At 37.2% G+C, this 23,263-nt stretch overlaps 1 protein-coding gene across 8 annotated transcripts in view; it reads right to left on the bottom strand.

Annotated features, from left to right (window-relative positions):
- Positions 1 to 23,263, bottom strand: part of CORIN (corin, serine peptidase) — a 211,759-nt gene that overhangs the window by 157,472 nt on the left and 31,024 nt on the right. For all 8 annotated transcript variants that reach the window (XM_070615025.1, XM_070615028.1, XM_070615023.1 and 5 more), the window contains exons 2-3: positions 22,646 to 22,790; positions 10,212 to 10,412 (exon numbers count right to left, since the gene is read on the bottom strand). In XM_070615025.1, the coding sequence (XP_070471126.1) occupies positions 10,212 to 10,412; positions 22,646 to 22,790 (346 nt within the window). The remainder of the gene's footprint in view (positions 1 to 10,211; positions 10,413 to 22,645; positions 22,791 to 23,263) is intronic.

Raw genomic sequence — 23,263 nt, 5'->3', positions numbered from 1 at the left:
TGCACATATTATAAGGAAGAGAACAAGTCAACAAAATACATGCTTCTGAACTGAGAACCCAAAAAGTAGAAAAGTACTGAAAGATGCTATAAGGAAAAAAGATTTTCCTGAAATGAAGGAATAAATGAGTCTGCATATGCAAAGGGCAACCATACTTCATTATGACATCAGAATGATGGACATCAAGATATAACTGTTCATGTCAGTAAGCTTAATAGAAGAATTCTTCAAGAACTTAGGCTGAAACTGTGTAGGTCCACACCCAGGATCCAAACCGGTGAGCCCCAGGCCACCAAAACAGAACTCGAGAACTTAACCACTTAACATTCTACCCCTCGTCCCCCAAAATTCATGTCCTTCTCACATGCAGAATATATCCATTCTATCACAACACCCCAAAAGTCTTAAGTCATTCCAGCATCAACTCTAAAGTCCAAAGTCTCATCTAAATATCATCTAAATTAGATATGGGTAAGACACAAGGTATGATTCTCCCTGAGGGCAAAATTCCTCTCCAGCTGTGAACCTATGAACTAGACAAGTTATGTGATTCCAAAATACAATGGTAAGACAGGCATAGGATAGACATTCCCATTCCAAAAGGGAGAAACAGGAAAGAAGGAAAGGTGATGGGTCCCTATGTGAACATGGACAGTACTTGGTGTGTTCCTACACGTTACCTCTTCACTGACTCTCATGATTAGCTGTAATGTGGCCACCTGGCCAATCCTCAACCTCTAGAACAAGCAAAGACTTTTGATTTAAGGTCTTCATTTCTTCCCCATGGCAACCCTCCCATATTATTTATTTTTAAATTTTTTTGTTGACTTTAAAGGACACATAATATGATAGCATAGTCACTGTGGCTTAACAGCCATCAGGTCATCACAAATCAGTCTCCTGAAATGCATATCCTAAAGGCCTTTGTCCAGTGCATATTTACAAACATATAACGAAAGCAGAAACAAACTCTCTGAGCTTGATTACTTAATGAACAATGGGAGAATTAGAAAGTAATTCCAAGGAGAGAATTGTAGAATTCTAGACTTCGCACTTCTTGAAGTGGTAAAATTCTTGTTAATATCTATAAAAGCAAAATTGGCCCTCCCATATTCTATAGATAAAATTGAAACCCAAAGGCACTGTTCAATTTATCTAAGACAATTATACTATAAATAAGTTTTTAAATTTAAGAATAAAACAGTATAATCTGATTAAAAATGGAAACTCCAGGACAGACCTTTAAACTAAAATTTACTTTTATAATTGTAAATAAAACTTTACAATGTTTGGAAAAATGATGTATTTATTATAGCATTAAAATGGTATGAATTAGCAGTCTTGTCTTTTAAAGAAATAAGAATTGAAATGGATCTTGTTTTCTTCCATCTCTGAACCTCTCTTATAGAATTTCTTAAGCTGTAAATAATATGCTCATGTCTTAAGGCAGTTACTAGACAATTGGCTACTTGGGGAACAGGATTTCTATCTGATCCATCTTTATACTGGTCATAGCCAAAGGCCAGAGCTTGGCACCCAATAAATAGCTGCTGATGAACGAATGGTGCTTCCCAGAATAGGAATCTAGACTCTCAGGGACTGAGATGTCTCATAAAGCTTGGAAGATTACATAGGCATCAGAATGATGACTTCATTCATCAGAATGAATTTACACTAATTAACATAGTTATAAACAAGTACGTAAGTCTCATCAATTCAAACACCACACGTGAATATTAGGTTAGTGATGCAGAGCAGCAAAATGAAAAAATAAAATATGTTAACACTAAGGGACAAGGAATGGTTTGCATTAAACGTGAATTGATGCAAAGCTTTTGGCTTGGAAAACTCATTAGCATACTCATTTCAACTACAAGTAAGGGAAAAGGCATATTCTCCAAAGGCACGAGTAACAGCAAACAGATCCCACTGGTGGGATTTTTGCTCTCAACATAAAATTGTACAAAGACCAAAAACCTGAGACAGACAGCAAATTGAATGATTCAGGCAAAAGAGTATATACAGTGCCAATTTTCTTTCAGAACCAGAGAGTAAAGTAAGTAACAGTTTGGTGGTTTTTTTTAACTTTTATCTGAGACTCTGGCTTTTAAAAGATCATTTTTGTCCTTGAATTTGATCAGCACTGTTTCTGCAATGCTGTTATCAGCATGCTACTCTTTTTTCCTCCACGTGGATCAGTAGTACTGGGCTGTTCTTCCTGAAGAGGAAACTGTGATAATGAATCTAGAGAGGAAAATTTTGAGCCATGAGCCTTGTTGGCATGATGATTTATCTCTGACTGTATTTGCTCTATTACTGTGTTATGGGCACATTACCTTTGGGAGCACACGTCGCCTGTGGGCTGTGGCAGGATTCATTTCAGAGAGAGGGTCAGGAAGTCATACCCAGAAATCTCTGAGAAGGGAGGAATGGGACGGTAGCCAAAGAAAAGTGAAATAGGCACTGTTCCATTATCCCTTTCAAAAACCCAGCTCTGCAAATGATTGAGTCTGCTCTCTCTGGGAGGAACCCAATACATCCCAGGGACAGAGTCATCTAAAGATGGAATGAGGAGGAAGGAAAGGAGAGTGGGAGAAAAGAGAAAGAGAGTCCATTCCAACCTTCAAGTTTCCTTTCCCTCTCTCCCAAGAATTGTGCAGGTCTTTACTAGAATGCCACCATGCTAACCAGACAAGCATGCAACAATTATTTAAATGCTTCTCTTGTTCTTGCTTAGATGCTGATGTTAGCCAGAAGCCCATGTCTAAATCTCATAACTGTTCTTTAAGCCTGAAGAATATGATTTAACATATAGGAGAAAGCAACCGACTGGACTTGCACGTTGGAGTCCCTCACTGGTGTCCAGCAGAGCATATGAGGGGTGGTGTCCAGGGACATGACTACAGTAAATTTTGGAGTGGCAAATTCCTAATGAGGCTTAGGCAGGCCTCAGACTCTCCCCCCAAAATATTCTTTTCCTCTAGAGTAGGTGTTCTTAATCATAATCCAAAGACCCGTGAGCCCATACACAGAATTTAGGCTGTTTATGAACTTGAATGAGAGAAAAATTGCATCTCTATTTCCATTAACCTCCAACTGAAATTTAGCATAATTAAATTATCAATATAGGCAACAAATGTAGAAAAAATTTAGAAATCATAGCTATTTTCATATAAACATAGAGTTATTGTAGACATTTCAAAATATTATTTATGCTCATCTCTGTTATAAAGTTACAGTTACTGACCTAGTGCTAGATATCATTATTTACTGTAATAAATAGTACATGTATTACTACCTCATGAATTTATGTTTCTAATATTTTGATCTGATTTTAATATAATTGCTTTCTTTTGCGATTCTGATTAATTTATGTTAAGCACCAAAACCTTCTTCTGAGAAAGCATCTATAGGCTTCATCAGATTGCCAAAGGAATCCTCGGCACAAAAAAAGTTAAGGAGCTCTGTACAGAGCATTGCTGCATTTTCTGTGGATGTGACACAAATGGCTAGAACTCACGTACCCTAACGCAGTATTCCTCAAGCTGAAGAATTGTACAGGTTTTTTCACAGGAAGAAAGTTATGGAGGGATCCATAAAATCAGATATAAATCCCCTTGTGTCTATAGATTTAACATGACTATAAAATTAATATGTATAAATTAAATACAAACAAAACTACAAAGCTAATAAAATTTAAATTAATTATATTAATGAATTAATATTGACATTGTTCTGATAAAACACCATGAGGTACAAGTTCTTCTGCATCTGGGAAGCTTATATTATCACCATGTGTCCAGCTGAGTGTGTCAGTCACCATTTTTCTCTATTTGAACTGCCACAGAGACATCCTTTGTATCATATGCCAGTACATACTTTGTTCCGGGATTGAGAAGAATATCTATCAAGTTGGCCTCTGTTCCTTTCTTGATGGCTGGCAAATGTCTGCTGAAATAACTCTAGGCCCAAGATGGACCTGCTCCTTCCTAAGATGTCATGTCAGTAAACTGAATCTTAGATAATGTGCATGTTGCTGTAAATGCTCCGATTGACCAGAAATGCAGTGCAAATATCCAGTCCACCAATTCCCAAACGCCAAGCCAACTCTAGGCTCTATATGTATTTCCTTGTTCCTTCTCACTCCAAACAAGGCTGACTATGTGATCCCAGTCAATCAGATATTTTCCATTTTTCTCTTTCTGTTCTTTATTCTTTATCCTATAAAAGCTTCTGCCTGCTGCCCCACTTTGCAGGTCTTCAAAAGGAGACTGCCCATGTCATGAAGTGTTGAAGTTTACATGTATCACCTAAATCGTCTTCTTTAATCATTTTTTAACAGTCTAAGCAATATAGCTTAGCAGTAACATAATCACAAATAGAAATTCAAACACGGGCACCAAAATTGCAAATCAGTGCTTGTTGTAAGATGGTTATCCAGGTTATTAATTATTTATTATTATCATTGAAATGAAAGCATACGTTTAATAAATTTTTTTTTTTTTTTGAGGAAGATTAGCCCTGAGCTAACTACTGCCAATCCTCCTCTTTTTGCTGAGGAAGACTGGCCCTGAGCTAACACCTGTGCCCATCTTCCTCTACTTAATACATGGGACACCTACCACAGCATGGCTTTTGCTAAGCAGTGCCATGTCCACAACCAGGATCTGACCCAGTGAACCCCGGGCCGCAGAGAAACAGAACGTGCGAACTTAACCACTGCACCACTGGGCCAGCCCCTAAGAAATTCTTATAGAGAATTCTTGGATTCCCCAGAACACATCTGAGGCCCCTCAGACTGCACATGGAGAAATACTATCTAATAGCACAATAGGAATGACAAGGATACAACTCTCATGCACGTCTAAGCCATTTGCCCATCCACACTTACACATAGAAAGACAGACTCCCACTCCAAAACACATAATAATCTATAGTCAATAATCTACAGAAGTGGGTACACGACCCTGAGGGCAGTAGAAATGACTTTTGAAGAATATAATGAAGACATCCAGGGTTCCATTCCCAACAGGATTAAAAAATGTCAAGAAAAAAGGAGAAGAGCCTTTACCTGATTTCAGATGTCTAATTAGACCCCTCTTCCAAAATACCCCCTTGGATAGTTTCCTGATGAATAGTAATCCGGGTAAAACTACAAGACTTGCTCTGATCCTCTTAGCTTCATGTTCTTGCAGAGTTCACTTTCTTTTTTTTTTTTAAAGATTGGCACCTGGGCTAACCACTGCTGCCAATCTTTTTTTTTTTTCTGCTTTATTTCCCCAACCCCACCCCCACCCCGTACACAGTTGTATATCTTAGTTGCAGGTCCTTCTAGTTGTGGGATGCAGAGTTCACTTTCAAACTAATAGAAATACCATGTTAAAAACACAGAGCTATGAAGAAAGAAGAACCTTAGGGTTTCGGACTGGTGTATTAGCTTTCTACACTCAGCAAATTTTAAGTATGCGTTTAGGGCATTTTGGTACAGAGTTATCAGTGCTAAGAAATCACTGCTTTTTAGACAGCTTCACTGTCATGATCCAAGTCATTTTACTTTCAGAAGAGAGACTCTGTATAGTTCACTGAGGAAAAAAATGAAATATAAGGTGAATGCACATTATTAGGAGAATGGCTGAAATAAATGATGGTATAATGACAACATGGAATATTATTCAGTCATTGTAACAATGAATTAGAGATATTTACATGAAGTATTCATGAAGGAGAAAAACATTATGTTGAAAAATATATGTAATAAACGTGATTCCATTTTTTGAAAAACAAACAACGACAAAAATACCTCTATATGTATGTTATTCTGTGTGCATACATGTGTATACATGTTTATATATGATTGTATGGCATGAAGAAAACTATAAAATTACACACTCTAGGTTGTTAACATGGGTTAACTGTGGACAGGAATAGGGTAATATGATGCAAAAGGAAGGAGAAAGGATAAAGTGATTTATGAAAAAAAAAGAAGACTTCTATTTTAAAATAATATATACAATATAATAATATTTATGTATTATAAAAGGAAGAAAAATCAACTCCCAATGTTGGAGGAAATGAAAAAGAAACATTAGAGTAAATAAGGAAGGTACAAGTGATTGAGAGGTAGGAAGCACTTCCAAATGGCACAGTAAGATCCTCCAAAAATATGTTCCTCCATAAAAGTAGTAAAAACACTGGAAAAAAATTATCAGAATCAAATTTTTCAGAACTTAGGAATTTAACCAAAGGCTTGCATCAGAGGAACATTTATTCAAGAAAAAATGACTGAATCACAAGGAGAACTATGCCTTTGCAGCATTTTAACTTGTCCTCTTCCTAACACCCTCTCCCTACTTCTGTTGTGGCCCTGAAAACCAATGGCCTTGCAACCATGGTAGCTATGAAAACTAGACACCTAGGAGATGATAGAGGGGGAAGAAACGGTTTGAAGCTCCCCCAAAAGGCATCCCCAGAGAATTGTCACCATTCAACCTATCTGGAAGCTCCTGGAAGGGATCCATTCTCACAGTTTGTCTTTATTTGACTTGACTCAGCACTTTCTCTATGCAAACAGTTCTATTCCAGGAAACTTGTCAAAAACAACCTGTGGCAGTTGTTTAACATCACAGCTACCCAAGGCAAGAATACCTGTTGGAAATGAGAGGCTGACCAAAACACTTAAAAGGAAAAACTGGAGAAAGAGATGTTCAAAGGGGCCTTTGACAGGCTCTGACATATTCCATGGGATCTAGAAGGCCAGGGCTGTGCCCATATCCAAGAAAGATATGAGAAGCCAGTCACAGAAGCCGTATATTCATTGTTTGATGTCCTTTATATGAAGTGTTCAGAACAGACAAATCCACAAAGACAGAAAATACATTAGTTTTAGACACAGGCTGAGGAAAAGAGGAAATGAGGAATAATGGATACAACATTTCTTTTTGCAGGGATGAAAATGTTCTAAAATTAGTTAGTGGTAATGGTTACACAACTCTGTGAATATATATTAAAAATACTGAATTGTACATATTAGAGGGTGAATTTTATGGTATGTAGATTATATCTCAAAAAGTGGGGGTTTTTTAAGTAAAAGTGAGGTCTGATGCATTTTCATCTGACATAGAATATTTAGGAGCTGGTTACCAAAGAGCATAATGAGAGAACAAAACACTTTAAGCTTTCAGCAAATTAATCTACTCTGTTGTCATTTTAATTCCTGATCAGAGTTTCTAGGTTATTTTATTGTGTGCTATATTATTTTTAACTCAAATGCTCTTGGTTGGTCAAAGAGTTTTTCCCTTTCCTTAAAATTTAATTTATGTTTGAACACATAAAATATATGAAGAGAAAACGTGAAAATAAAAACCCAAATGCAGAATGCAACCTAGAAAAATCCCTTGCTGAAATATAGCATGAAAGCTAACTATGGATCTTTTCCCTTTCCATATTACAATTAGTTTTCAGAACACAACTAATGAAACTCCAGAAGTAACAGATGTCACATAAAGCCTATTCCACATTTACAGAGCCCAGCTCTGCCACAGAGTGTAATATGGAGGAATTTGTTCCAAACTGCAGTATTCTACGCTTTAGCATGATCTTAAGGACCCCTAGGAGGAAAGGTCTTAAAGGAAGGCGATTTCCCGGTACCTTTTGCCAGGAGTTCTCCCTTTGGTTTCCTACCCAGGATATTTGGGTAGGACAGAACGTCTGGCCACTTTATTTTTGGACTGCAGTGGACTTAAATAGCTTTTACACATGCCAGGAATTTAAAATGACATTTTAACTAGAGAATAATAAAAAAGAGAGATAAAAACAAATTCTCTGCCAGGTGTTGGTACAGATACAAGACATTCAATGATACTTTAAGTAAAATTGATTACACAAATATCAAGTGCAGAAGTATGATTAGGCATCACCAACCAAAAGTAATGAGACATTAAATTTTTGAAATGACCATAGTTCATTTATTTATTCATTCAACAAATATTTTATTGAGCCCTGGCTATACAGCAGTAAACAAAATAGACTTCTCTCCTTACTGTCCTGGAGCTTGAAATTTGCTCAGTAATGCTCCTGCTACTGCAAAAAGAACAATAAAATTAAATGAGGAAGGTGAAATACTTGAAAGAGTATCTAGGAGTCGCAAGATCTGAATCTCTATTCCATGTCTACTGATTACTAGACAAATGGTATTGGATATGTCAACTTAATTTCTCTAAGCCTCAATTTCATACCTTGAAAAATGGTGTATATTACCTGTCCTGCATACCTCATCAGTATATTATAAGGACCGCAGAGAAAATATTCAAATTATGCCCTGAAAACTACCAAAAGCTCTATAATGACAGGCTAGTAATATTACTGAAATGTATGAACAACTATCAAATCCCTTCAACAAATAATTTTAGTTAATATAGACCATCTCCTGCAGATCTGTGTGGTCAGATGGTAAAGCTCAGTGCTAACTGTCAAGTACATTAACAACATAGAATGACACACATTCAAAGGTTTTGACTTTTCTTCATTTAATCATTCTAATTTCACCTGGATTTCCTTTCCTTGTCAAATTACATTCATATTCTCAAGCAATGTTCCAACCATAGGAAGAAAAAATGAGTCAAACAGATTTCCATCAAACTTCCAAAATGGGCAACAAGTACCATATGTTTCTTTACTCTTCAGGGTATGTGTTTGTCACCTCTACTTGAATCTTAAATGACAGAACTTTCAAAATAGAGACAAATCCACTTAGTAAAAGAAAATAACAACTGCTGTAACGGCAGCCACATCAACTGAACTGAATTTTTGCTTAAATTACTTATGCACTTCTGATGAAAAACATTGCCCTTAAGAATAATGAAGTGCTTAAGATATGACTAAAATATTAAAAACCTCAAAATTAAACTCATGAGGAAAATTAATTTTACTTGGCGTAATTCAGGTTTGCAGTATTACTGTCACGTAATGAACATGAATCCGTATGAATCACTGGTGAACACCAAGCCTTAAGAAACAGTTAATACCTATAGGTACTGTGTGAAACAATGGAATCCAAACAATCTGTCTCTTTGGGGCTAGAGAAATAGAATAATCCTGCTTTTCTTCAGACACTGGCAAACGTGTACTGTGATAGCTAAGAATCAGCTTAATCCTTCCCTTCCTGGCCCAGAATGAAAATAAATACTCTGTCTTAGACCTACGATGTGATTTCCCTTTGTGGGTTTTCATGAAAGAGGGAGGAACAAATAAGAAAATGATCATGGATGGATGGGCTTTGTATAATTTCAATCACATAAGCTTGTTTTAGGAAGTAGAAAATAAAAATCGACAACTGCAGAGAAAGGTCTTACAGTGACTGCTCTGATCACATTTCATCAGTGCTAACTGGATCAGAGCGGAAGCTCTTTGTCACTTTCCACACAAATCCACCCCCACCAGCACTCTGGAAGTTTAACAACTTGACTAAAAACCTGAGGAGTATCGAGGGATGGAGTCACATGCCAGAGCATATTGTCTGCCACCATCTAACTGGCCCCATCTCCACATTTTCTGTCTTCTTGCTCTCTCCCAGCTCTTTTTTTGGAATAACTGACAAATCGTTCCATTTGTCCTCGTGCAGAAGTTTCACACATGCCACTTTCCTCACGGTGTGCTTATTGTCAGCCACCAACACGTAAAATAAATTGTACACCAAATAAACGAGGGAGAAGAGGGAAGTAAGGAGAAAAGAACACATGGATACTTCCAAAGCACCCGGGAGGACAGCTCCTGTTAAATCACTTGGCATTCTATTGTAGAACTGGGAGCCCTCCCACCCCTAGTGACAGAATAAGTAACTTACTTATTAGTTTAACCATCTCAAAATAAGTAACTTAAAACTTCAAAACAGAAGCACACTTTCAGAGGTGAACCACCACAAAATCAACCCCGCTAGATTGGGGCAAGCAGCCTAAATTTTCATGCCTCAGAAATGTTAAATGACATTGACACATTTTCATTACTTACTTGTGTCCCTATCTGAACAGCTGAGCCGACGCCATTTCATATTTAGGAACAGGGCACTCAGCTAGACTGGTCAGATAGCAGAGTGGAGCTTTGCCTGAGTGACCAATAAGATTGTGAATTAAGAGCATCGGTTGCCACACTTAAAAATCTACCTCTGGGTTCCACAGACATCAAAGGACGCTCGCATTCAGCACCTTCAGACTTACTTGTGTTCCTGTGGTTGTGGTCCTCTGGGAAAGAAGCATCCGTGGTCCAGGCTGGAATGTGTTGGCTGGGATGTGCAGTGGATGTCACAGGGCTCTCGTTATAAACTGTGTTTGTAAGAATAACATCAGACACTTGGACTTCACCATCAGTGACCAAAGGTTCACTCCCATTTGATTTAAAATAGGCCTTTTTTAATGTTCCTAAAGACAAAAAAATATATATTTTAAAACACTACTAAAAGCATTTATTTTAAAAAACTTATTAAGAAAACTCTAGAGCTACTTTCCAAAGTCTTATTCTATCCAGGCAAACACAAAGAAAAGGATGATGGCGAGCACAACGACCCACTTCACTGGGACAGCCAGGAGAGTGTCTCCTCTACCACAAATCACATAACCCTGTGAAGAAACTATTGCTTTCTCAAGAGCTGATAGAAACTGAGTCTCCCGTCTAGGTTCTGTGTGTCCAAAGAATTTAGGGCAATTCCACCGCGCCTGAGACTCACCAGAAATAAATAAAATGTGGTGAATCTTACAGTGTTTCCTCCCCGCTTTCTGTTTCTCAATTTCACCCATCACTTTATGCTACTCAGTACTCAGGACATAACATACACTCTCTGCATCTCTCTATCTGCCACCAAAGGACACAATAGTGTCTGCTTAGCTTCAGTCTTATATTTCTCCACATTTTGCACTGAATTTCAGTAAACTATGCATAACGGAAAAATAGAAATAACAGGGCTCATAAATTTACCTAGACTTATTTCATAGAAACCAAAATAAAGTAAAACTCTAATTCCAGCAAAACTAAAAGAAGAAACTACATTGTTTTCATGTTTGACTAGAAGCTATAAAATATAATTATAGGAAATAAGAAATAGTCATTCAACTAATATTATCAACTGGTCACTTTCAAGGTATTCATTCATTGACAAAATAGTCAAACCTAAGATTATTGGGAATCAGCTAGCTTTAGCTTTAGGCAAAAACTTTTAAAAACTTCGAAAGAGATGGTGTATTTTTAACTCAGTCAGAATAGACAACCGACTGTTTCCAAAATACAGCCCTGAAGTTGAGTATGTCACTAAAATAAATGAGTGTGATATTGATCCATTATAGAAATACTCAAGGGAGATCTTTTTTCTAAAAGCACTTACAGTGAATGCTGTAATTGGCTCTCAGATTTCCAAACAGCCATGGACCATTAAAAATAAAAGAAATATAAATAAAATGTTTAATATCAGTCTATGGAAAAAATTTCTCTACATGTGCTTGACACTTGGAAAATATTAACTACAAATCAAAATAGAAAAGCAGCTGTTTTCTAGCTAAGGTCAACAGTTTCATCTGCCAAAGGATTCTAAATAAAACAGGGGAGCGTAAAAGCTAAATCGTGACCATGTGGTACAGGTAACACCCTCTCCAAACTGTCTGTGTGATTATGAGTAAATATCAAATGCAGAAGGTGAAATAAAAGACTTCATTTCATTGGTTTTGAGTTTTAAAATGATTTAGAATTTATCCTAGATCAAAATAAATGTATGTGATAGATTTGATTACTATATAATACATACTTCATTCATACAGAAAAGTTTACTAATATCGGTTAGATATAATCTAATCAATTGGATATAATTTTATTTTCACCCATTTGTTAGTTGGTCTCTTCTTTCTTTATTTTGGCATAAAGAGACTTTTCATATAACATGTTATTTCCACTAATGTGGCTGGAATGAGTATATAAGGAGCAGAAAGTTGATTTATTTATCATGCTAACTCTGTGAGTGAGCATCTGGCTCTGTCAACAGACTTTTAGCAAATGCCAATTCCTCACAGTGATAGCCCTGAGTAATTCACTCAAAAGAGGATCCTTGTATAATACATTCCAACAGTTGTTCTTAACATTTCATTTGTAATGGTTAGCCTTATTAACACTCTTTCCTTTATCTTTTTCACCTAAGCACGGTGGTGAAAGTGTTAATAACATCTGTTGGCTCTAAGAAGTCCTTTGAAACACTGACTTTCTTAGGAAACTCTGACTCATGCAACAATTTCCTAGAAAAAAGGCAGCTTCCTGCTCTTAAACTCTACATATCAAAGCAAGTTGGCAGAATAGAGATAAAGACAATAAATGATATATGATAGCTGCTGGAGCTAAAGTCCCTAAAGTATATTTTTGAGAGATAGACAGACAGATTGACAGAGAGCGGGAACAAACCTAAAGGATGTGTCTTTAAAAGCCTGAATTCACTAAACAATTTGTTTTCAGGCATCTCTGGAAACTGATCAACTCTCAACTCACAGTTGTTCATCTGTTATGCATTTTTTAAAAAGCACAAAATTAGAACTCAATAAGACTAAATACTCTCCAGCTACACCATGACCAGCTATAAAAATGCTGAGAGTTATTAGTCTGAAGTAGAGTGTTCATTCTTCCAGTGTTGCCCCATCTTTTTCCACATTCCTATTTTTGTAGTGCTGTAGTTAAAAGTGCAGGTTCTGGGGCCGGCCTGATGGTGTAGTGGTTAAGTTTGCGTGCTTCACTTTGGTAGCCCAGGATTGGCAGGTTGGGATCCCAGGCAGAGATCTACACACCACTTGTCAAGCCATCTGTGGCAGCGTCCTACATATAAAGTAGAGGAAGACTGGCACAGATGTTAGCTCAGGGCCAATCTTCCTCCTCAAAAAGAAATTTTTTAAAAAGTGCAGGTTCTGCAGCCTGACCACCTGAGTTTAGATCCCATCTCTAGTACTTGCCAACCCTGAAACTTCAGGCAACTCTCAACATCCATAAAATAAGGAAAATAAAAGTACCTCCCTTATGGGGGTGGCCATCAGGATCAAATTAGTCAATACGTACATAAACACTTGGAACAGTTTCTGGCATACAGTAAGTTCTCAATGTCAGTCATTACTACACACTGATAGCAATGAAAATCAAATTGTCTTCCTTGGGGCTACTAAGGTACTTTTAAATAAATACCAATTTTCTTTTACTATAAGTGCAACTCAGCCATCAAAACGGCTAAGGAAATTTTCAAAAGTAAGTCACTTTATCCACTTTTAGAATGAAAGAATGGTGGCTCTTTCATGCTACGTTAATAAGAACAGGCCACACTGTATCAAGGTTGTATGGCTCAAAAGTGTTTCAGCTCTATCACACAGCTCGATTTAGCAATGTTTGAGAAATAGTCCATAATTCCAATAATAGTAGCCAAGCTTTACTGATCACTTACAATGAGTGGGTTGAACACCAAAGTAGGCAAAATAATGCTCCCCCAAAAATGTTCACATCCAGTCAGAACCTGTGACTGTGAACCTGTGAATATGTCACCTTACAAACCTTACATGGTAAAATGGATGTTGCAAATGTGAGTAAATTAAGGAATTTGAGATGGGGGAATTATCTTTGATTATTCAAGTGAGCCAAGGTAGCAACAGGGTCCTTATAAGCAGAAGAGGGAGGTGAGAGAGGGTGTATCAGAGTCATGCAGTGTGAGAAAGACTCAATGGGCTCATTTTGAAGATAGAAAGAGGCCACAAGCCAAGGAATGCGAGAAGCCTTGAGAAGCTGGAAAAGGCAAGAAACAGATTGTCCCCTAGCGTCTCCAGAAGGAATACAGCACTGCCAACACCTTACTTTCAGCCAGTGAGATCTACTTTGGACTTCTGACCTCCAAAACTCTGAGGTAATATATTTGTGCTGCTTTAAGCTACCAAGTTTGTGATTACTTGTTACAGCAGCGATAAGAAACTAATACAGGCGTCTTGTTAAGTATCCTCACTAAAGGCATCTACTGAGTTAGCCTTCCAAAAATCCTATGAACACAGGGGCTGTTATTAACTCTTCTGTATGGAGTTTCAGAGAGAAGGAAACTGAAGCTTACAAGAGTTACTGAAGTTATCCAGTAATTGAATTGGGACATGACACATACACCCACACCCACATCCACTTCTCACTTTGGACAAGGTATACAGGTTAAAAAAAATCAATCATCATAAGCACGTAAAAAAACTATCTTCTTATGATGTGAGTTTAAAATTGATTCCTTGTCTTTATATCTCGAACCATGTGGTAACACATTTACTTTGCATTTTCTATGTGCCAGCAACTTTGTATCTACTCTCTGCTGAGATCACAAAATTTAGTAAGCAGTTCTTATCATCGCATGTCTACAGATTAGTTGAGAGAGACAGGCATGCAGTCGAAAAATAGGAACCATGCTACAAGTGCTTTGAGAATGAAATCCATAGGACAATCTGGTGACAAAAAGTAGAGAAGTAGCTGTCATTCCATTTGAGAAAGTCAGGAAAAGTTACTTAGGGGAGAACGATCTTCAATGTGAATCTTAAAAGATGATTAGGGATTTTCTTAGGTTGAGCAAATATTTGTGGGGAAGAGGGAGGTGTGGTAACAGAGAATGGAGAACTTTCTAGACAGCACACAGGGGGGAAGATACACAAAAGCCTAGCAGCAAGTAATTAAACATAGCGAACACACAGGAGACTGGCCAGAGAAAGGGCTGGAAAGCGAGTAGAAGCCAGACTGGGAAGGGCACTTCCTGTTAAAGATTTGGAATTGATCTTGTTGTGATGGAGCACTTCTGAAGGGTCTTACACAGGGTGGAACGTAAGAATGGTCACTCTGGCAGCTGGAAAGGGGTCAAGTCTAGAGGACTGTTAGAAGGCTATTGAAGTAGTCCAAGGGGAAAAAGAGTAAGGCCTGACCCACGGCAAAAGCAGTGAGGACAAATGGAAGGTTTTGAGGGAGCTCTCAGGGGTAAAATTGTGAGAATATAAGGGAAAGAGTCAGAGGTCCCTTCAAGGTTTTTGATGTGGATTACTGGGTAAATGAAGGTACTCCCAACTGAGACAGGGTGGTAGGCAGTGCTATTCATCATATATTTTCAATTCTCTCCCATTCTACCAGGACACACGCTTGGGTTACATTCTTGGGTCTCATTCTCTGTCGCTTGACATCTTTGATGTCAGTCAATGCGTACAAATCTCCAGGTATAAGATGAATAAGTTCTGGGGATCTAATGTAAAGCATGGTGATTATTGTTAACAATACTGTATTACATACTTTTTTTAAAAAAAGAGCCTCTAGTGCTCTTTTTCTTTCTCTCTGGCACCATAATCACAAAGGTTCAAGATGATGGCTGGTCCATCAGTTTAGTCTCTGAAGGACTCAGTGAGCACAGCTGCCGTGCCATCTTGCAAAGGACGTATAGTATGAGTGAGAAATTGATCTTTGTTGTTTTTAAACCACTAGTATTTGGGGATTATTTTTGTTACACAGTATAGCATAGACTGTTCCAACTGACACAACAGAAAATAGAGAATGAAAAAGAGAATCTGCAGGAACTTACTTTTGTTATTGTTATTGGTGTAAATGCATTGAGTATAAAATGCATGTGAGGGGGCCGGCTCCGTGACCGAGTGGTTAAGTTCACGCACTCCCCTGCAGCCGCCCAGGGTTCGGATCCTGGGCGCAGACATGGCACTGCTCGTCAGGCCACATTGAGGTGGCGTCCCACATCCCACACCTAGAAGGACCTGCAGCTAAGATATACAACTATATACGGGGGGGAGGAGGGGAGAGATAAAGCAGAAAAAAAAAAAGGAAGAAGAAGATTGGCAACGGTTGTTAGCTCAGGTGCCAATCTTTAAAAAAAAATAGAAAAAAAAATGCATGTGAAACATTAAGGAGAAAATGTCTAAATCTGGAACAATCTAAATATTTCCTCCAGAATGCCTTGCCAGACTACTCCCCAAAATTTGTATCTTTGTGTTCCTAGAGCACACACTGCTTATATCACATATACTCTCAAGTGGAATTGTCTGTTTTCTTGTTTGAAGGTATTTTATGCATGTCTGCCTCTCAAGCACCCAGCAGAATGCTTGGCGCCTGTGTAGGCCTCAATAAATCTTTTTCGAATGTATGAATGATGAAGGAAGTCATGGGAGTGATGACATTGCCAAGAGAAGTATGGGTGTAAAGTGAGAAGAGAGCTTAGGACAGACGCTCTAACATTTAATGGATAGGTAAAGAAAGGTGAGCTTAAGGAGCTGGAGAAAGAGCAGCCAGAAATAGAAGGAAAAGCAGAAGTGATAATATGCAGGCAAAGCAGAAGAGCATTTCGAGAAGAAACGAGTAATCAAGACTGAGCAAGATCCTATCTGGGTGTCACCCCTGAATGGAAGAAAGCATTGCAGGCACTGACTGACAAGGAACATGCTCCTTCTGAATTGGTGTAAACAAACACAGAGAGAAAGAATAGGTTCTTCACTTTAAAGTCTCGTTCAATCACACATTAGTTTCAAATGTTGCATGTTGGATAAAAAGACATTGGCAGACTTGGTAAGAACAGATTTAGTAGCATGAAAAGAAGAAAAAGAGGGAAAGATCCGATTGCAGTGAGTTGAGTAGTGGAGAAAGGATAGAAATCATCTGGGGATCTTGTTAGATTGAAAATTCAGCAGGTCTGGAGTGGGGCCCCAGATTCCAGATTTTGCATTTCACACAAACTCCCAAGAGATGCTGATGCTGCTACTCCACAGACTATACTTTGAATACAAGGTTTTAGATTATCATTTCAAAAAGCTTTAGGGCCTGGTCTAGTGGTATAGTGATTGGGTTCGTGTGCTCAGCTTTGGCAGTCTGAGGGTTGCAGGTTCAGATCCCAAGTGTGGACCTACACACCTCTCATCAGGTCATGCTGTGGCAGCATCTCACATACAAAATAGAGGAAGACTGACAATAGATGTTAGCTCAGGGGCAATCTTCCTCACCAAAAAAAGAAAGAAAGAAAGAAAGAAAAAACTTTAGACATTAAGTAAATAATTAAGTAAAACATCAGCCTCAATGTTAAAGAAAAACTATTCTCAAGTTTTAGAACCCTCTCTTGATGAATCTGCCCCAGAAGGCAAAAGTTATTAAAGGAACTTGGAGATTTAAATAAGTAAGGTGGAGTCAGGTTATAAAAAATCATAGAGAATCTTAAATTTTTGTTGTAAGGAAATAAGGATCTGGAGGTTTTCCATTTTAAAATGATATTCAAAATACAACATTACAAGTTAGGAAGTTAAGATTCTTATAATTCCAAATTCTTGTAAAAGCCACAAGCTTCTAAGAAATTTGCTAAGAGAAAAACTATATTTAAATTCAATGATCTCTACCTCATCTAGCATTTTTGAAAAGGAAAGTCATTTTGTAGAGGAGTACTTCTCTTGAGTTCAAGAAAAAATGGATAGTTTACCATATTTCCTATACCCTCCACTACTATAATTTTTCTTTCTTCTTCCTTGCATGGCAAAAATAAAAAATTAACTGGCCACCCATAGACTTTTCATCATTTAAGAAAATTAAGAAGATCACTTTAGGCTGTTCTTCATAAGCTTGTGGCTAAAACAAAGCAAATTTGTTTTAGATGTGGATGAGTACAAGAGCCTGTGAAACCCAGTTTTCAAAAGCCTGGGAAGGAACAAGTAAGAAGTATTCTAATGAGATTTTTTTGGACCATAACATTGGTAAAATTAAATTGAGATGAACGATAGTTTGCAAAAATCAGTGCAGACCATGCCCCAAAGCAGCACATTTGTAGGACTCTTGCAATAACCTCCCATTTTTTCTCTCTGCTACATATTCTACCCACTTCAACCCTCTCTCCACACAACTGCCAGTGGCATCTTTTAAAAACCTCAACCACAGTAGAATACTACTCAGCCATAAAAAAGAGGAAATTTTGCCATTTGTGACAACATGGATAGACCCTGAGAGTATTATGCTAAATGAAATGAGTCAGATGGAAAAAGCCAAATACCATATGATTTCACTCATATATGGAAGATAAAACAACAACAACAAACAAACACATAGACACAGAGAATAAATTGGTAGCTACCAGAGGGGAAGGGGGTGTGGGGAGGGTGAAAGGGGTAAAGGCGTACATTTGTACGGTGACAGATGGCAACTAGATTTTTGGTGGTGAACATGATGTAGTCTACCCAGAAGTCAAAACATAATGATGCACACCTAAAATCAAAACTATATGACTATAAAGTATATATAACTTACATATAAATTATAAATTATAAACCAATGTCACCTCAATTACTCCGACATCCTCACTGTGGAGCTCATGTTTCAAGTGCCACTCCATCAGGGAAGCCTACCTCAGCTCAGACCAGGTTTGGTCCCCTGTCATAAGCTCTCATAGCAACCGTCTCTTCCGACATAGGAGTTACCTCTGCCATAATTAATTAATTGTGTGATTATTTTTGATGCCTCTCTCCTTCACTGAACTGTGGAGTCCACGAGGGTAGATTTTATTCAAGGCTGTGCCCAATGGCTGTAGTACACTGCTTTGCACATAACAGGCACTCAATAAATGCTTGTTAAAGAAATGAACAGTATCGAATTATATCTACAATTCTATTTCTGTTACATGTTTCTCCACATATCAAAATAATTTCATGATAAATGTTGCATATATATGTTTATATATTATTTACATATTTATACATAATTTCATGCAGGGATCCATTCAATCTCTGATAAAGTATTCTGTCGCATAAGCTGACTCTTCTAGTCATGTGATGACAGTACAACCTGCTGCCAGTTTAGTTCTTATAAGAAAGGAATTAGCCTCTGAAGGTAACTCTCAGGCCGAAGCATAAAAGTCACGAGAAACTTGCTATCATATTGCAAATACAACAGTCAGTCAACTTTAATCCTTTCTAGCTACTTTATCAACAATTAAAATATACTGTGGCAATGGCTTGGTTGTGTGGTTATGTGGTTATGGATTACGGGATTACTATGACAATGGATCATAGTACAAAGATTTTAGTTCTTATGGATTGAGTTAAAATGAGATAAACAATTTTTAGTCAATTTCTGAGTTTAACAAGACTATTTACTAACATTTTATCTGATATTAATAATATTCATTAGAAAAAACAATTATTTACTTTCATAATGAACTTTGTCATTTATAAAAATACTTTCATAAATAGTATTTCATTTGACTTCCATAACAATTCTGTGAAATGAATAAGAATTATATTCCTCATCTCACAAAGAAGGTAAAGCATTTGACCAAAAGTCACACACCCAGTAAATGGAGGACTAAGTCGCTAAACCCAGACCTCCTAGTGTCAAGTTAAAATTCTTTCTTATATGTTACATGGACCTTCAGATTAGATTATAATTGAAGAAATAAAAACCTAGGTATAACATTGTATCTTGCTCACTCTTCAATTTTCAACTTTATTCAAAAACCTGAATCTTTATTTTAGAGTCTAAATTTTGGAACCATAAGGACAACTCAGACTATCTGCTGATTTTAGAAATACTAAACTCAGCTAAACTAAACCAAACCTTTATACCCTAGCTTCAGTTAACGGGAGCAGAAGAAAAATAATTTGTTACTGCTCTCTTCTGTAACCTGCTGCTGAAATAATTATTCAGAAAGTCCAACTCGCTTATCTTCAGAAATCTTTTTACCATCTTGACTTTACACATGAGAGAAACCCAAACAGACAAAATGAGAGACACATAGCGCATCTGTGTTTGTTAGCATAAGGTTTTTATTATCTTTTCCTGATCAATAATGCTCTCACTACTATCTGTCTTTTGAAGACAGAGCTCCTGTTATTTAAACACAATTGGCATTCCAGCATCCCTTAGCAACACTTATGGACCCAGAAATAACTATAAAACTTTGAAAGAGCATGGAGTTATAAACTCAAACCAAACAGGACATTTTTAAAAGCAGAATTTAATGAGTTTTTTAAACAAAGCTATAAAATGGTTTTATTGCTCATTACAACAACAAACATCTCAGTTATAAAATGGGAAACGTTTATTTGGGCAGATATTACTTAATATGTCTGCATCAAACCATCTGGTACAAAACCTATGAAATGCTTTTGAAAGGTTTTGAAGAAAATGTCTGGGAAACCCTCACTTTCTAAAAGGTTACCTACACATAAGCCAAAATAGCACTTTAGAAGTGGCTACAAATCGGTACACTTCCTGATCCCATACATAAACAATAAAAACACTTCCACTCCTAGTTATAAACTCAAGAGAAATGAAAACATATGTCCACACAAAATCTTGTACGTGAATGTGCAGAGCAATATTATTCACAATAGCCAAAAGATGGAAACAACTAAAATGTCCATCCATTGACAAATGGATAAACGAAATACGGTAAATCCATACAATGCAATATTATTTGGCTATAAGAAGGAATGAAGTGCTGATACATACTACAACATGGATGAACCTTGAAAATATTATGCTAAGTGAAAGACGCCAGTCACAAAAACCACATATGGTCATACGAAATCTCCAGAATAGGGGAATCTATAGAGACAGAAAATAGATTGGTGGTTGCTTAGGGCTGGGGCAGGGGGAAGACAGAATGATAGCAGGGGACAGATAGCTAAAGGGAGTAGAGTTTCTTCTTAAGGTGATGAAAAGTTTCCAAAGTTAACTGTGTTGATGGTTGCCCTTATCTGTGAATATACTAAAAATTGTTGAATTGCACACTTCAAATGGGTGAATTGTATGCTTCGTGAATCATATTTCAATAAAGGTATAAAAAAATAAAAATAACCCACTTAAAGCACTGTTTTAACAGCACCTCCCCTCTGCTCAGAGGCCTCTAAGCACTGAAATACTTAGAAGTGTGTTTTAGAATCATATTAGCATTCTACCCTGAAAATGAAAGGGAATATTCTTCATTGTATGTGAGCCATTGAACACAGTATTATGAGAATCAGACTGTATTTGCTTGTCCCACAATGATCTAACTTAACATGTCCAAACCAAACCTCCAACCCACCCTCCATCTACCTACGACCTACTCTTCCACCTTTACTTCCTGCATGAATAGATGGCACCAAAATCAACCTGGTTGCCCAAGCCAGAAATCCGGGAGTCAACAATGACGCCTCCTTCTCTCACACACCAAAACCCAGTCGGCTTGATTTCTATTGATTTTAATGCACCAAATGCCTTAATTCAAGCCCTTATCTTTTACTTAGACCATAACCAAAGTCCCAAATTGGTCTGCTTGCCTTCACTTCTTTCTGACTCTAATCCTCTGTAGTGTATCCAGGTCTATTGTCTTTTGCAAATGCAAATATCACTAGATTTCTCCTTACTTGGAAAGATCCAATGTAAACCACCACCCATAACAGTAGTTTTCAAGCATTTTTGCAGCAGACAAATATTATTTTCAAGTAAATATCATATAAGATCCTAATATCACAAATAGATATGAGCTGTAGTTTATTGAGATTAATTTACTTTGTTGTAAATGTATAACTTATTAAAAACCAATCAATGAGAAAATAAAGTAGTTTTGCTGAAATTAAAAAAATCGAAATCATTGCTAATGCAATTAGATCAGAATCATCTTGATATTTATTTCTCTATTTTATTTGATTGCGCAATTTCAAAAAATCCTGATTCATAGCAATAGGTAACCACCAATGGTAATATTTTGAGGGTTTTCCGCCCCCCAACAGCTCACCTTTTAAACTTAGGATATTGTTCACTTAAAGAAAGATAGCAAGATCCAAATACAAGTGAATTAATCTGTCAGCATAGATTACTTGGTTGCTGGTCTCTGCTAGCTTAAAAATCGGTATGTAATATTTAGTTAGAGTGTGTGCTCAGGATCTATTTTTTATATTAGAAAGTCCAAGCGCACATTTGGGCAATCCTTGAGTCCCTCCTCAGAATCTTGGTTCCATAGAATAGAGTTTGAAAACCAATGACCTAGGTGCTAAAGCCCAAACCTCTTAGGAGGAATCCTAGATTCTGCGTCATTTGGACCTCATCTCTCAGTCTAGCTGCATTTCAAACAACTGCCAAAATTTCACCCATTTTCCTAAGTCCATCTCCATCTTTCATGTGGTTCTACTCTTGCACTTTCTATTTTCTCTGCCAGACCCAGGTACAACTGCCTTCTAACCTGAATTTCTACTAACTATTCCGAAGGTCAAAATGCTAATGCTCCATAAAGCCTTTGACTCCCCCGAAGCACCTTGTACGTACCTCCATCATCAACCTGTGTTGCACAATAATCATCTCGTCCTCTCAACTGTGAGTTCCTAAGAAAGCAGGACTAATTTAACCATCCTTAAGTTCTCAGGGACTTTCAAAGTGCTTGATACCTAGTAATCACTCCTTAAAAGCTTTGAATTAATTAATCTATTAATTAATATTAATAATAATAACTAGTCAAGTGATTACAGAGGCTGAAGCTACAAATCTGCATAAGATAATCAACAGACAACCCTCTTAATGAGTTGACACTTTAGGATAAATAAGTACTAAGTAGAAATCACCCTTATAAATCATGCTAATTTTAATTTCGACTTCATTTTTCTGTAATAATGGCATCACTCACCAACAAAGCAAAGCAGAACCACCAGCAGGACAATAAGAGCACAGATACATGGAATCAGGACCAGCAACAGGAAACGGAGAATATTAGCAGTCGCCAGCTTCTGCGAGCAGCCGTCACCCATGCTACCGTCATCGGCTCTCAAGACCTAAAGTAAAAGAGGAAGATAAAATATGGTTTTAATATTACAAAGCAATTCAATACATGGCATGAAATTTTAGAGTACAGCTGTCCATTCAGAGCAGCAGCATTCTGAGAGATTTTACTGTGTGTACTTTAGGGCATGAAATGAGGTTAGTCACCAAATCACGCTAATAAATGAACAAACCACATTCAGGGCAGAGCAAATGACCTATTTCTGAAACGTTTTTCAGGAGTACATAAACTTTTAATGATATTCCATCCTGATTTTTTAAACATATTTGCCAATTTGAGCTATTCCAAAGCGCTATGAATTACCATGGCAAGAACTCACATTGGTCCAGAGTTATAAGCAAAGACTGCCTAATACTGTGATAAAATATTGGTGAGTAGGTGTAGACAAGACATTATCCAGACTTCACTATTGTCTCGTTAGTCCTAACCCAAATCTGCATGAATCTGGATAAAATAAGTTTTCAG

Source organism: Equus przewalskii, chromosome 3, assembly GCF_037783145.1.
Source record: "Equus przewalskii isolate Varuska chromosome 3, EquPr2, whole genome shotgun sequence".
Taxonomy (NCBI): domain Eukaryota; kingdom Metazoa; phylum Chordata; class Mammalia; order Perissodactyla; family Equidae; genus Equus; species Equus przewalskii.
The sequence above is the reverse complement of the archived record's forward strand: the minus strand, read 5'-3'. Positions and strand labels throughout refer to the sequence as shown.